The sequence below is a fragment of the Heterodontus francisci genome, chromosome 5, assembly GCF_036365525.1.
Source record: "Heterodontus francisci isolate sHetFra1 chromosome 5, sHetFra1.hap1, whole genome shotgun sequence".
Classification (NCBI taxonomy): domain Eukaryota; kingdom Metazoa; phylum Chordata; class Chondrichthyes; order Heterodontiformes; family Heterodontidae; genus Heterodontus; species Heterodontus francisci.
Genome location: NC_090375.1, coordinates 130,743,173 through 130,760,135, shown reverse-complemented (window position 1 = coordinate 130,760,135; position 16,963 = coordinate 130,743,173). Strand labels below are relative to the sequence as shown.

Sequence of the window (16,963 nt, the reverse complement as noted above, 5' to 3'; positions counted from 1 at the left end):
AGGAATGAGACTGATTCCTGGTGATTGTACAGTGCCCATCTGGCCATCAAGGATACTATCAAACAGGTGCAATTAGATATTGCTGCAGTCAACCAATGTTAGCATATTAAAATTATATTTCCTTTCAACTGGAACCAGCCACTGCTGAAAATGCAATTTCTTATTGACACCCATTTATACTGTTTCTGGGTTCCATGCCAAATGTGTATTTTTAAAATATTTGTTCTTGAAATGTGGACAACAGTTGCATTGTCGCATTTAATACTCATCCCTAGTTGTCCTGAGAAGCTAATGTTTGGTTTTCTTTAATAGGCTGGCCATTTTGTTTATGAATTGAGGCCGTTGACCCCTCTGGTACTGTTAATAGTGAAGGAGACAAATCAATAGTCTAATGCAGACAAAAGTAAATTTTTGTCAAAGGGAGATGATCAAGTAAAGCTTTTCTACAATATCCCTTTGTCTTCTCTTTTACTAGAGGTTTTACTACATTATATTTCCCATTCCCCAAAACCAGAAAAGTTCTTGCTGTCTGATGTCTTTCACTTGGCGACATAATCAAGATTGGGAGGAGATCAGTGTGGGGAATCATTGCCACAAATATACATGCTATTTATTTGTGGCATAGCACTTCAGAGCAACAATTTCTTCATTGCCCGCTTGATGTGTATTCTAAAATAAAATTAGAGCAACATAGAATATCTCAAAATCTTCTACTGTTTTATGTGGAAGAAGGGCTTCTCATTTGTTTTTTAATTGCTATACAGTAATTCATATACATATTTTATTAGCATATGTAGACATTGCAACATTGGACAGAACATTAGGCACAAACTGTTCTGATTCTTGTGTCTGCTATTTTAGGATTAACAAATACATTTTGATGACAAAGTGCTTTTTAATTCAACTTTCCCCTCCATCCTGGTTGTCCTCTCAAGGAGTTTCCTTTCTTTAACCAAACAAGAATAGTGTGAGCTAGGATGCAATCAGCATTCTTCCTGTGCTCCTTACTGTAGAGACATTGGAATAGATTTTTGTCTTCATGGCATGGATGGAAATCTACCAGAGCGGATCACCTGCCCTTTTATAGAGCTTGCCCAATTCTCATTCCAGTAAAACCATTGGAATAAGAATTGTGTGAGTTTCATAAAGGCTGGATGATCCACTCTGCCAAATTACTGCCCAGTTGGTGAAGTCAAAAATCTACCCGATTATATTCTGTTCTATTCTGTTTGCACAATGCGTCCTCTACCATTCCAAATAAAAATTAATGCAGTTTGTTCTGTGTAACCAGTTGGTTTTGAATGTTGGTCAAAGTTCAGATTTCTAAATTTATAGTTTATCCCCAAAGCTTGCATGCAGCAAAATTTTTGTTAGTTTTAGTTAGATTATTGTAATTTATCTTTAAATGTGGTGTTGGCCATGACTCAGTGGTAGCACACTTACCTGATTCAGATGGTTGTGGATTTGTTCCACTCCAGACACTTGAGCCTGTAATCCAGGCTGACACTCCAGTGCACTGTTGAGGGTGTGCTGTGCTGTTGGAGGTGCCGCCTTTCGGGTGAAATGTCTGCCTTCTCAGGTGGATGTAAAAAAAAACCTCATGGTTCTATTTGAAGCAGAGGAGGGGGCGATATTTATCTCTCAACCAACATCATTAAAACAGATTATCTGGTTATCATCGCATTGCCTTGTGTGGGATTTTGCTGTGCATAAATTGGCATTTTCTGCATGGCAACAGTGATTTCAAAGAAAAAAGTACTTGATTGGCTGTAAGGTGCTTTGATACATCCTTAGGTTATATAAATACAAGCCATTTATTTTTAAATTTATATTTTTTATGTAATGTTGATATTGATGCCCATCAACATGAGGGATGCCAGTGCAGGTGAAGAGTTTGTCCACTTTGCTTTGGTGCAGTGTATTAGTGTTATCAACATTCAGATATAGTACCAATCAGTTGGTGAATAGGAACATAGAAATATTAGCAGAACAAACTATTCTTGCCTATGCTGAATTTAAGTCCTTCGCCGTGGGCTTATTGCTCCTCCAATGGGCCTTTCTAAGCGAGATAGCCAGCTTAGTACCATTGTGTGCAGAATTCTGATAATTTGGGGGGAATTTTATGGGGCCTGCAAGAGTGGCTTTCAGAGCGGGCGGAGTGACTTAATTAGGCGGGAGATCATTATTTTGCATTTCCAACCGCAGTTTTTTTTTTAGATTAAGTCAAAGGCATGTTTGCGACGTGTCGGGGTTCATGCCATCCTGTGGTGGGTTCCAGCTTTCCATACATTTGCATAGCATGAATACTCGTTACCTTATAATTATTTCAAATTAAGTCCTACCTGCCAGATTAAATCAGCGGTGCACGGGAATCTCATGGCACCTGGTTCACGCTCATTTAAATGCGTCATTCGGCTTTGTGCTGTTGTGCCTGAGGTCCATGATTTTCTTTCTTGAACTCTTCAGCACAAGGAAGACCAACATTGGAATGGATGTTTGGCTTCAGGCTTGGGACCTGCAAGTGGGATTCCTTTGCGGAAGGCAGGGAAGGCATGGGGGGTATTGGTGTACAGGGTGGGGTCTTGGGTGCCTGGAGGTGCGGGGGAGGTTAGCTGGTGAGGACACAGGATGGAGTCTTGGGTGCCTGGAGGTATGGGGGAGGGAATGGTCTAGCGTTCAGGGTGTCTACTTGGGGCTGGGTATTTGGAGCAGATAATGTGATGGTCATGGCGGGCCTAAAGGGAGTGGTAAATGCTGTCAACGTCGGGGTCCTGTGGGGCAAACTCAGGCTACTGGCTGGTGGAGGGAATGGTCACAGTTATGGGAGTAGTTGGGATGTGGTAGGGGGGCACATCTCGACTCCGGATTGAGTATTTGATGGAATCATAGGGAAGTGAATGGGCCTTGGCAAGGACTTTGAGGAGCAGAACTGGAGGATCAAGGGAGAGAGTGGGCATATTGATGGTGACGGGTGTAGGAACGGGTGGAGAGATGGCATATATAAGTTAACAATGAGTCTGTCCAAGGTAATGGAGGGGGGTGTGAGGTTCAAGGGTCACAGAGTGAAGGTGTGTAAGGTAACGTTGGGTGGGTCAAGGGTGATGGGTGCAGGCTGGAAGGTGGGGAACCTTGCCTCGATTGTAATACGCACCATTTTTCCGATTGTGACGGAAAGCCATGCGGCCATTCTAGGATTGCAAATTGAAGTGAGAGGAGGCCAATGATGGCTGGGTGGATTTTAGGCTGCTACACCATTACATTTTGATTAGACCTGCACTTGCTAACAGATCCGGGTTGTGATGGAGCCACAACAGCTCATATACAAGGCATATAAGGGAGGGCCTACAGAACATACATTTGAAGGCATGTCCCTACAGAAAACTGTTATAATACTTCAAGCTATATCCAGCTGTCAGTAGAGACTGAAGGCTCAAACGTCAGCGTGGACCCACAACGGCCATGTGCGACAATCCTTTATAAGCATCAAAGTGTGCTCGCCATAAGGGATCCAAAATCAAATATCCTTTTCACCTCAGCAACTTTAAATGAGATTCGAGAATGCGCAGTGGTTAGCACCGCAGTCTCACAGCTCCAGTGACCCGGGTTCAATTCTGGATACTGCCTGTGTGGAGTTTGCAAGTTTTCCCTGTGTTTGCATGGGTTTCCTCCGGGTGCTCCGGTTTCCTCCCACATGCCAAAGACTTGCAGGTTGATAGGTAAATTGGCCATTAGCAATTGCCCCTAGTATAGATAGGTGGTAGGGAAATATAGGGACAGGTGGGGATGTGGTAGGAATATGAAATTAGTGTAGCATTAGTATAAATGGGTGGATGATGGTCGGCACAGACTCGGTGGGCCGAAGGGCCTGTTTCAGTGCTGTATCTCTAAACTAAACTAAACAAAATCAAATGTATTGACATATGAACATTTGCAGAGAAACTATTTTAAACACCGGTGCCACCTTTGTGCTCATAATTCCTTCTGTTTGCATTTCCTCCTACTACGTCTTGGTGCTGCCCTGATATTGGCAGCTGAGGTGGAGGCAGTTTGCTCATTGTGCTGCCACATTGTCCGAGATGACTGTGGCAGGGGTTCTCTGGAGGTATGGGATCTTGAGGGCTCTATCCTACTGGGGGTCTCCAGCACAAGTGCTTGAGTATCCCCCTTGGATTTGCCTACTGGAGGTAAGGGGGGGGGGGCGGGGGAGGTGGTCAGTGTTGGGGGGTAAGATGAGATGCCGCTATACCTGGGGGTATCCTGAGAGGAAGGGCCCGCGGCAACTGGCAGGTGCTCCTCCTTCACCTGGGTGCAGGATGGCACCTGCCTGTCTGCCGGAGAGGTTCAGGTTCCTTGTCTCCTTTTCACAGATACTGCTCCATACAGCCCATGGCTGTAGCGATGGAGTACAGGTCAGAGTGCATATGGGCTGAGTGATCAGTCAGACCCGCCATGGAGCTCGCTAAACTCTCCGTTGAGGAAGCCACCTTCAATGCTTAGGACAAGGCAGGCGTCGTAGCTTGCATGGATTCCTCCATGGCACACGCAAAGCCACGCATGACCTCAGGTATCTGACATATTTTCCCCATATCTTCCATAAGAATTCTTGTAGCCTCAAACAAAGGATCATCAGCGTGGGCTGAGCAGGCACCTGGTCCCCAGCAGTCTTCCGATTGTCAGGATACCTAGCTGGCACATGCTCCCTCTGCTGCTGGGATGTGTCTGTGCATGGCCCACCAGAGTATGATCCTGATTCTAATTGTAAAGCCCCCACGGACCGTGTGGATGTATCTGTGCTGGCTGAGGTGGAAGAAAAGGCAGGTGACGGTGCACCCTCTGGGTCGTTAGCGCCATCTTCCCCAGAGACGTTGTCTTCAGTTGCATGGCATCCTGTCGTTCAAGTGCGTGCACCTGCAGTGGAAAACATTAAGCATCATCACAACATGAGGTGGTCACATTTTCACATACGGCTGCAACAGTACAGTTGACACTTCATCCTTCTGCCGTGACGATCCTGCCTCGCCATCTGCTATTGCTCTTCCTCCTCCTTCTCCTGCTTTCTGTGCAGCCTGCTCCTCTGCTGGTGTCAGGTGATGGAGATCTGGGATACCACCCCCTTTCTTGGTCCACTCCCTTTGGTTGTGGGTCTGCTTGTCCTGCTGGAGAGTGGAGTATGTTCTGATTTAATGACGTGTCAACTGATGCCTAGCACCCATTGTCTACATGCATCGACATCAGTCATTCTGACCTGTCAGTTGCAGGCTGCACCCAAGCACAAACAGACTCCAGACTTGCACATTCTCCAGAATCAATTGCTATATGGCACCAAGGCATTCGTACACAAGGCATAGCCATCCACTGTCAGAGATAAAGTTTCACAAGAGCCCGTGAGATAAACTTCTATACAGCTTGGGCCACATCACTTACCCTTGCCGATCTGAACAAGTCATTGAACCTTTTCCAACACTGAACCCAGGTTCTGAGTAACCCCACGATTCAACACCACCTCCATGCCGCCTTGGTGAAGTGGGAGGGTTTTCTGAGCCCATCTGCAGAAAAGAGGGCCTCCTGCCTTTCCCTGACTGCTTAGAGGAGCACACGCAGGGAGGCATGGAACTGTGGGGCAGGACGCTGCCTACTCCCTGCCATAACGGTGGTGGTGGGGGTGGTGATGGAGAGATGAATAAAATATAAATGGGAGTTAGTGCTGGGATTGGAGAGAATGAGGAACGGATGAGGGAGGGTGAACAATAATAATGAATTGAGCTATATTTCAAATAAATGTCTGCAAGCTATTAAAGAATCGACAGGCTGGTGCCCCTCCATGCTTGCAATGCAGAATGATTTATTGCTGTGGCGTTAATGGTGCTTTGCAGAAAAACGGCAGGATCCACCAATGGAAAGCTTCCCGCTACATGATTGCACGTGTCTCTCATGCCTGCCACCGGAACTTAAGTTTTAATATATAATTGTGAGGGAACTGGGCGGAAATGCCACCAACTTCCTGTTCCACTGTCGGAAGCTCTGATATGCATAAAATACTGCCCTTTGTCTGGTGGATCAGTAACTGCTAGAACTGTATTGAGAGTGCAGACACTTTCTCTTGAAACCCTAGTTGGGTGAAACGAGCCATTTCTCCCATTGATTTGGGTTGGTTTCAAATCGAGATCCCGTTGAATTCCTTGTGATCCCAATCTTGTTATTTCTCGTAAACAATGAATACTGTACCTGTCGATGAAACAACATAAAATAGAATCTCAGGGATGCATCAGAAATTCCGAACAGGCGACTTATTCTGCATAAGGAAAATGTTCAGTAAATTATTGCTGAATCATTAATATTGGTTAACAGTGTTACAGTGCAGAAATGTTTCACGGAGTACCAGTAGAAATACAAATTCTATTTAATGTTTTGTATTTGAGTCATTTGCAAGTATACTCATTGAAAACAGATGATTTCTGAACAGTCATAAACAGAACGAGGCATTTTTTCCCTCCATTTCTTGCCAAACTTTGAAACTTTATCCCCTTTTATCTTTAATATCAGTGGTTCAAGCAGTCAACATGGAAATAAAAGAAAATCCTGAGAAGCTATGCTGTCAAACTTGACAAAAACAACTTCTCATCAATATAACCTTATTGTAAACAGAAAAACATAATTTTAATTGTCATTAATACTCCGTTATAAAGTAATAAATGTGACAAGATCTCTAATTTACATTGCCGGATAGAAATTCTTTTGTGTCACAACAGACAGCACTTAGCACATGGATTGAAGTAGGTCGTGTGAATCTTGTTGGCGCATGTTCTGCACTGTACTATAATAGTGATGTGAGCAATTGTTTATCTTAGGACTTATGGAACGTTTCGGTATTTAAAGCCATCAAATTTGATAAGGCAAGTTATCTCAGTGTTATGTGAAATGTTTTTGATTCTATTTCCTATAAAAGATAACTTCTAACCTTTAGCCAATAGTGCTTTTTAGGGCTTTTGCATTTTTTGGTTTCCTAATAGTTTTGTCTAGCTTTTGTTCTGGTGATCCCAGTACTTTGCTAAAGGCACATGTGCAATTGATGACTGGATGATGCTGTGAGTGTATTGAGCAAAAATGGCGAGTAATTCCAATGCTAGCTTTACTGTAACCTGGATCATGGGGATCCTAGCTTTACTGTAACCTGGGGAGGCAATGGCGTAGTGGTATTGTCACTGGACTAGTAACCCAGAGACCCAGGGTATTGCTCTGGGGACATGGGTTCAAATCCCACTGCAGCAGAAGGTGGAATTTGAAGTCAATTAATAAATCTGGAATTAAAAAGCTAGTCGAATGATGTCCATGAAAGCATTGTCGATTGTTGTAAAAGCCCATCTGGTTCACTAATGTCCTTTAGGGAAGGAAATCTGCTGTCCTTACCTGGTCTGGCCTACTTGTGACTCCAGACCCACAGTAATGTGGATGACTCTTACATGCCCTCTGAAATGGCCTAGCAAGCCACTCAGTGGTATATAACTGCTACAAAGTCAAGAAAAAGGAAACTGGATGGACCACCCGGCATCGACCTAGGCACCGGAAACGACAATGGCAAATCCCACCCTGTCGACCCTGCAAAGTCCTCCTTACTAAGATCTGGGGGCTTGTGCCAAAGTTGGGAGAGCTGTCCCACAGGCGAATAAAGTAACAGCCTGACATAGTCATACTCACGGAATCATACCTGACAGACAATGTCCCAGATGCTGCCATTACTATCCCTGGGTATGTCCTGTCCCACCGGCAGGACAGACCCACCAGAGGTGGCGGCACAGTGGTATACAGTAGGGAGGGAGTTGCCCTAGGAGTCCTCAACATCGACTCTGGACCCCATGAAGTCTCATGACATCAGATCAAACATGGACAAGGAAACCTCCTGCTGATTACCACCTACCGCCCTCCCTCAGCTGATGAGTCAGTACTCCTCCATGTTGAACAGCACTTGGAGGAAGCACTGAGGGTGGCGAGGGCACAGAATGTACTCTGGATGGGGGACTTCAATGTCCATCACCAAGAGTGGCTCGGTAGCACCACTACTGACCGAGCTGGCTGAGTCCTAAAGGACATATCTGCTAGATTGGGTCTGCGGCAGGTGATGAGGGAACCAACAAGAGGGGAAAGCATACTTGACCTCGTCCTCTCCAATCTGCCTGCCGCAGATGCATCTATCCATGACAGTATTGGTAGGAGTGACCACCGCACAGTTGTTGTGGAGACGAAGTCCTGCCTTCACTTTGAGGATACCCTCCATTGTGTTGTGCGGCACTACCACCGTGCTAAATGGGATAGATTTCGAACAGATCTAGCAATGCAAAACTGGGCATCCAGGAGACGCTGTGGGCCATCAGCAGCAGCAGAATTGTACTCAACCACAATCTGTAACCTCATGGCCTGGCATATCCCCCACTCAACCATTACCATCAAGCCAGGAGACCAACCCTGGTTCAATGAAGGGTGCAGGAGGGCATGCCAGGAGCAGCACCAGGCATACCTTCAAATGAGGTGTCAACCTGGTGAAGCTACAACATAGGACTATCTGTGTGCCAAACTGCATAAGCAGCATGTGATAGACAGAGCTAACCAATCCCATAACCAACGGATCGGATCTAAGCTCTGCAGTCCTGCCACATCCAGCCGTGAGTGGTGGTGAACAATTAAACAACTAACTGAAGGAGGAGGCTCCACAAATATCCCCATCCTCAATGATGGGGGAGCCCAGCACATCAGTGCAAAAGATAAGGCTGCAGCATTTGCAACAATCTTCAGCCGGAAGTGCCGAGTTGATCCATTTCGACCTCCTCCTGAGGTCCCCAGCATCACAGATGCCAGACTTCAGCCAATTCGATTCACTCCGCGTGATACCAAGAAACGACTGAAGGTACTGGATACTGCAAAGGCTATAGGCCCTGACAATATTCCGGCAATAGTACTGAAGACCTGTGCTCCAGAACTTGCCGTGCCCCTAGCCAAGCTGTTCCAGTACAGCTACAACACTGGCATCTACCCTGCAATGTGGAAAATTGCCCAAGTATGTCCTTTACACAAAAAGCAGGACAAGTCCAACCCGGCCAATTACCGCCCCATCAGCCTACTGTCAATCATCAGTAAAGTGATGGAAGATGTCATCGACAGCACTATCAAGCAGCACTTGCTTAGCAATAACCTGCTCGGTGACGCTCAGTTTGGGTTCCGCCAGGGCCAGTCAGCTTCTGACCTCATTTTACAGCCTTGGTTCAAACATGGACAAAAGTGCTGAAATCAAGAGGTGAGGTGAGAGTGACTGCCCTTGACATCAAGGCAGCATTTGACCAAGTATGGTATCAAGGAGCCCTAGCAAAACTAAGGTCAATGGGAATCAGGGGGAAAACTCTCCGCTGGCTGGAGTCATACCTAGCGCAAAGGAAGATGGTTGTGGTTGTTGGAGGTCAAGCATCTGAGCTCCAGGACATCACTGCAGGAGTTCCTCAGGGTAGTGTCCTAGGCCCAACCATCTTCAGCTGCTTCATCAATGACCTTCCTTCAATCATAAGGTCAGAAGTGGGGATGTTCACTGATGATTGCACAATGTTCAGCACCATTCGTGACTCCTCAGATACTGAAGCAGTCCGTGTAGAAATGCAGCAAGACCTGGACAATATCCAGGCTTCGGCTGATAAGTGGCAAGTAACATTCGCACCACACAAGTGCCAGGCAAGGACCATCTCCAACAAGAGAGAATCTAACCATCTTCCCTTGACATTCAATGGCATTACCATCGCTGAATCCCGCACTATCACCATCCTAGGGGCTACCATTGACCAGAAACTGAACTGGAATAGCCATATAAATGCCGTGGCTACAAGAGCATGACAGAGGCTAGGAATCCTGCGGCGAGTAACTCACCTCCTGACTCCCCAAAGCCTACAAGGCTCAAGTCGGGAGTGTGATGGAATACTCTCCACTTGCCTGGATGGGTGCAGCTCCAACAACACTCGAGAAGCTTGACACCGTCCAGGACAAAGCAGCCCGCTTGATTGGCACACCATCTACAAACATTCACTCCCTCTACCACCGACACACAGTGGCAGCAGTGTGTACCATCTACAAGATGCATTGCAGCAATGCACCAAGGCTCCTTAGATAGCACCTTCCAAACCCACGACCTCTACCAACTAGAAGGACAAGGGCAGAAAATGTTGGGAACACTACCACCTGCAAGTTCCCCTCCAAGTTACACACCGTCCTGACTTGGAACTATATCGCCATTCTTTCACTGTCGCTGGGTCAAAATCCTGGAACTCCCTTCCGAACAGCACTGTGGTGTACCTACCTGGTTCAAGAAGGCAGCTCACCACCTTCTCAAGGGCAATTAGGGATGGGCAATAAATGCTGGCCTGGCCAGCGACGCCAACATTCCATGAATGAATAAAAAAAAAAATTGTGTTCTGACCTGGTGAGCAATATGTCTTGGGGTCTTTTGCTGTCTTTACCTGGTCTTATTGTACCGGGGTTAATTTTAAACACAGTGCTTTGAACTCCCCCTTTGTGAATCCTTGTTCACAACTTTCCAAATATAAGGCAAATAAATGAGCACAAACTGGCTTTTTTTGGTTTATAGAAGAAAGATGAAATTTATTAAACTTTAAACTTAAACTATAATACGGTTCACGCCTACAGATCTACGACGCCCTCATGCTAGCATGCACACATGATATAAACATGCAGATAGGGACAGAAAAGAGCACAAGAAGAGAAAAGTAGAACAGTTTGAGGCAATATCTTGTTACTGTTTCTCGAGCTCGCTGTCGTTGTTGAAGATATGGTCTTGTGTTTCATTGGGGCCCAGTGATCATCTTAAAACCTTGTTCACGTAGGAAATCTTTCTGTCTTTGGGTTTCGCGTGTTTTCATAAAATTCAGTTCCATTGGAAGAGATGAAGGCAGCCAGACAGGAGAGGAGATGTTTTCAGTCCATGACCACACGGTGTTCTCTGTTTCAATTCCTTTGGGAGTTCAAATTCAGAAAAACTCCCAGGTTGCTCAGCAGGTTAGTCATGTGACTAGTTCCTTAACTTGAACAGTCTCTTCATAATCCTTTGTTGGAAGTTCAAATTCTCTGCAGCAGCCAGTTCATCATGTGACTAAAACTGGTCTGACCACTTCTGTGTATTGGGGAAGTAACTGCTGGGTCCCCATTGTTTCAGCATTGTCTGGTACTATGCAAAAGTCCTTCCAATCAGGCCTTGAAATTTTAAGTTTTTGTTCATGTGGCAAAATAATGTGTGCCTCAGTCCTGGCCGGTGGGGTGGTTTCCCTGACTATTGTTAGTACTCTGTTTTTGCCATTGGTCATTAGAGGATAAAAGTTATTAAACACCTTTAGCTATAATCAGCTAAGTCCTCCTTATTGTGAATTGCAAAGACACAAACTCCATATCTGTAGGACATTATGGGTAAACTGTCCTCTATTCAAATACCATTTCAACTTGATAAGTGTTTGCAAGGTTTTCTTGTGACTAAATATATTATGCCACAAAAATTCAAACTACAATAAAGCTTTTAATTTTAATTTAAGGATTGAGCATTTTCAAGATTTTGTTTGCATAGTGTGAAGAACTCCTTCCAAGAATATGCCCATACTTTCTATGACCTGAAACATTACCTATATTTGAAGTGATCTGGGAGCTAGCATGCTCCAGGTGAACAATAACACCATTTCCTGCCAACTTAGACACTAGAAACAAAAACTCTGGACCTCACTGACTGACAAGCAAATAATGTTCTGATAAACCTTGTGTTTCAGGCTACAAGTAAAATCTATTTTTGAAAAATATCAAAAATAAAATATATGTGGATAGATAAATGAGTGTTTGTCACTTAGCTTACAGAAGCTGTTGTAAAACAACAAAATATCTAAAATATCTCAAGTAATGTGAAGCTTATGCATGGAGTTTTCTAGTAGCTCCAGTTCACTAGTTGTCTGACAAAGCAAAGATTTACTGAAGGAACCTTGACATAATGCTCCAGTTCTGCCTCTGCTTTGAGATTAGAACTGGGCGTAGGAAGGTTGCACAAAGGCAATCCTCCCAACTATGCAACATTGTCAATCGGATGTATTCAGTGGCACAGAAACTGCTGCAAGAACAGCATCTCAGATGCAATTGATGACAGCGTTGTCGGCTGAGCAGTGCCGATACAGTGAATGTCTTTTACAGTTTTTAATCCACCTTGTCCGATTCAGGTAATCCCATTTGAAGTAACTATCATAAGATGTGTATTTCCCCCAATACAGAATAACAGGCAGAGTCCAGAACGTAATGGAATTATTTTAAACTTGTCGTCCTGTTACACTGTAAATTCCAAACAAAAATACAAAAAATATAGTCACACAGATAAATATTGATTCAAAATAAGACAGATCTCTGATTTATTTACAATACCCAACAGTCCAATAGACTCAAACTTAGTTAAATATGGATTCTGGAAGGTAAGCCTATTTTGAACAGAGCTGAGAGGATGGGAAATCAAAAAGACCAGATCCAGTGAAATCATGCCTGAAAGTAATTTTTAAATAACCTTTTATTATTAAAAAGTATTTCTTTTAATTTTTTGTCACAGGGTTGTTCTTTGCCATTGCTTTCACTAAAGCTCATGTCAGGAGTTAAATGTCGATGTTTTTATAAATGTCTTTGCTGAAGTCTGAACCATGCCTTAAACTTTTAAGGAACGGTACCTCATGCAAAGAGTGTAAATTGGATTTCACATTATTTTATGAAAACAGGAAATTGCATCTAAAATAATTAATCTTTATCATTTTAGCTTCTGAGTTTGAGTGTTTGATATTGTATTTACCAAAGAGCTTTAAATCCAGAAAAGTAGCATCAAAGTCATTTAATTTTATAAAAATTTTGAATTTCTGAAGCTTTGTTACAACCCTAATTAGAATTTTCTTTTTGTTTTTAGACAAACAAAACTATTTGTTTTTGAATAATTTTCATTCCTCTCCCTGTGCCATTTCCAGTTTTGTAGAAGAATCTGGAAAACATGTTGGGAGCAGATATATTGCAACTCTTGCAATGATGCAAAGATATTTCAGGCGTGCAGGACTAGTGAGTCAGGTCTCCAGCTGACATCGAAAGACATGCCAAATGGTACAAAACGTTCTCGGGAAGGAGTTTTCACACTGCTTGAACTTAGCTCTTTTTTGCAGTGTAACTCCAGTATGCACTGAAGTCACATTTTTTAAAAAATGCTTGGGTGGTGTGTTGGGCTTGAGCACTTTATAAACTTATTGCAATTTTATTAATGTTAAGGGAAAGCGGAATCTCTTATTTGCGCTCTTCTAATTTAAAAAAATACTCGTGCAGAGCTCTATACATGTATGCTAGTGTGCATTTATAGGGCAGGGTACAGTTCAGAATCAGGCACAGCGTGCAGTCGAACTCCAGTATTGCTAGATGTGCTTCTCACTCTGCCACTTCAGATCTCAGACTAGTAATGCACCACAATTACTTTTGGTACCTTGCTGTAATATATGGTGGAAATTGTGTGTAGCAAATTACAGCTATTAAATTATACTTATTATCAAAGTTTAATGTTAGAGCCATGGATGCACAAGCCAGAATTATGCCAAGATTTTGCTTATTTTTGAGGAAGATTACCTCGGGTGTATATAGAAGTAGTTGGGAGAAATACATGCTTACTGATTGCTTTTCCTAGGACTGACTGGCTTGAAGCAAAGATTTTTTTACATACAAATTAAAGAAATGGGACACATTTTATAGGAATGATTATTATATTAAGATTTGTGGAAGTTCTTGTTCCTTTAGCTCATAGGTCATCCTGGATCCTAAGGAGACCTTGGAGAAAATTCAAAGGTTCTCCAAGGCTGCTAGATTTTTGCTAGTCTGTTATCAAACTTGTTAATTTTCTGTAATTGCAAAGCTAATAGCACATGGTTTCCTTTGCTGTATTCTAATAAATTGTCTTGCTAGCGCCATTTTTTTGAAAGTTAGGATAAAGAAAGTCCCTGGGAATCTGTTATTGGAATCATAGAATGGTTACAGCATAGAAAGGAGGCCATTCGGCCAGTGGTGTCCATGCCGTGTCTCTGCAGGTAGCGTGGAATACTCCACTCAAAAGATTTGAAAACCACTGCTCTGGCTCCTTTATTAGTGGCAACAGGAATTACATGCTTTATTTAGACCTTTAGTAAAAACTTTGGCCCTGAGTTCGTGGTCAGTGGTGAAGTGATAGCACTTGCTGCTGACCTTGAAGAAAGCTGCCCACAAGGGTCTTGTCTATCTCTGTGGCATGGATTTCTCCTCTCCAGACGTCAGTTTGAATCTGACGCCAAGTCAAAAGGATCTCCAGGCATCCAGTAATCAAGCAGGATAAGCAGCCAGTCACATTAAAATATTCTCATAGACCACAAGCCAGGAGGTAAAATCCACTGAATTCCTTCGCTTTTAATTTAAAAAAATTAATAAATGATTGGAACATACACATGGGATTAAAGTAGAAGCTGAAATATCAAACTTAAAAAGACTAAAAATGTAGTTTGTTTCATCATAATGGACAATTTGACATTCCACAAACATAAAATTAGTTTTTCAGGGGCAATGAGGCTGTTTGCAGTAATTATGAACTTAGTATGTCATTAAAAACCAGTTACACCTCGTTCCACTAGGTGTACCTTTTTCAAGGGGTGTTACAGCAAGATTAATAGTGTACAAGGGCGAGTTCTTGTCAGTTCAGTGATTTCTACTTGATTGTGGTCTTGGACCTTCAACAGCTCATTGACAGCAGCTCTTGGATTTCTGCGTTTGACTGCACATGTGCAGATTCCAAATGTTGCTGACAGTTTCAGAGCGGTATTAACAACACACATTGACAGTCTCACCTTCGTTGCTACTACTGCAAAATCAGGGTCAATGTGTTTTCTTCAGAATTATTGTCAAAAGTAGTTACATAGACAAAGTGTCATAAAATATGGCCTGAAAGAATAGATTGAATTGTATTATATGTCTCCAGTATAATTGTTTTTTGTAATATCAATGTTTTTCTCTTAGGTGTCTTCCCAGAAGGTGGACTCATTTGCGTCCTTATTGAGGCACTCTCCTTTGACACAGATGGGCCCTGCCAAAGACAAAGTAGTCATTGGTAAAATCTTCCATATAGTGGGTGATGACCTTTACATTGACTTCGGTGGCAAGTTTCATTGTGTGTGCAGAAGACCAGCAGTAGATGGAGAGTAAGTGGCTGAGTGCCAATCAAGAAACATATGAGATTTAATTTTAAACTAATATATATCGTTAAGGTGTGATTCTAATTATAAGATCAATGGTTTGTTGATTAAAAATTAAATACTTTCACTTCGCTACATGTTCGTAGCCAGTTAAATAAACCAATTCAAATAAATTCTGGTAAAGGTAAAAGAAAATAAGTGCTAATATGCTCTCAGGATCATTTTATACACAAAGTTTAAAAAGTCCAACAAGTGTTGAAAAATGTTCAGTTGACGCATACTTTTTAAAGGAGACCTGAAAGGGTTCACTCGTATGTTCTTTCAGTCCATTTGTCTCTGAATGACTATATCTGCAGGAGTTTGAAATAAACTTGTTTATCAAGGAAAGAATTATCTTGAACATTTTTCATTCACATGACTTAGGAATAATAATAACTGATTCTTGTGTTCTCTCTTTGGCAAATAAAGCGAGTGCATCCAGTTTATGGCAATCTTGAGACTTACGTCTGCAACCTATTGGTTGGGAGGCAAGTTTAAAAAAAAATGCACATATCTTTGGATTACTCACTGGCATTCGGTTTGGTATTATTGTTGGAGAATTAAGTCAAATAGCATAAAAGTAGCATTGTCATCAAATCTGTTGACATGGGTGTTGCTGCAGATGTCTGGGGAACTGACTTCTACCTAGCAGAGGTCAAACGTCAACTTTCTGACATTTCCATCTACCTCCCCTTGGACCATGACCCCACCACCAAACATCAAGCCATTGTTTCCAAGGCTGTCGCTGACCTCATCTCTGTAGATCTTCCCTCTAGGGCTTCCAACCCCATAGTCTCCCAACCCCGAACTGCCTGCTTCTACCTCCTTCCAAAGATCCACAAACAAAACTGCCCTGGTAGACCTATCTTTTCAGTCTGTCCCTGCCCCACTGAGCTGATTTTTTTTCCTATTGTGACTTTTATTTTCTCCTCTTATCCAGTCTTTTCCCACTTATATCTGTGACTCTTCCAATACCCTCTGTCATTTTAACAGTTTCCAATTTCCTGACCCTAACAGACTTCTCTTCACCATGCACATCCAATCTCTCTACAACTCCAACCTCCACCAGGACAGTCTAAGGGCTTTCTGCATCGTTCTTGAATGGAGACTCAATCAATCTCCAACCACCACCACCCTTCCCTGTTTAGCTGAAGTTGTTCTCACATTGAACAACTTCTCCATTAGCTCCAATAAAAGGTGTATGGGTACCTGCATGGGTCCTAGCAATGCCTGCCTTTTTGTGGGATATCCGGAACATTGCTTGTTCCAGTCCTACTCGGACTGCCTCCCTCACCTCTTTTTCTGGTACATTGATGACTGTATCGGTGCCATTTCCTGCTCTCGCCCTGAACTGCAAAGCTTCATCAACTTTGCTTCCAATTTCCACCCTTCTTTGACCTTTGTCGCTTTTGATACAACTGATCACACTAACCTCTTCCAACTATTCTCCCCCATTGCCTAGCTCAGTGGGGCTACCCTTGCTTGGTTTCACACTTGTCTGTCCATTTGTAGGCAGAGTGCCTCCAACAATGCTTCTCTTCCTACCTGCCTTCCATTATCTTCAGAGTTGCCCAAGGATTTATCCTTTAGTCCATCCAATTCCTTATCTATCTGTAACATCATCAGCTGACACTGGTCAGTTTTCACAAGTATGCTGACAACACCCATTTGAACCTCTC

General features: G+C 43.1%; 1 protein-coding gene across 1 annotated transcript in view; it reads left to right on the top strand.

The window, feature by feature from the left end:
- tpd52 (tumor protein D52) overlaps nt 1-16,963 on the top strand; it is a 276,898-nt gene that overhangs the window by 159,205 nt on the left and 100,730 nt on the right. The window contains exon 6 of the mRNA XM_068032094.1: nt 15,070-15,251. Coding sequence (XP_067888195.1) covers nt 15,070-15,251 — 182 coding nt within the window. The remainder of the gene's footprint in view (nt 1-15,069; nt 15,252-16,963) is intronic.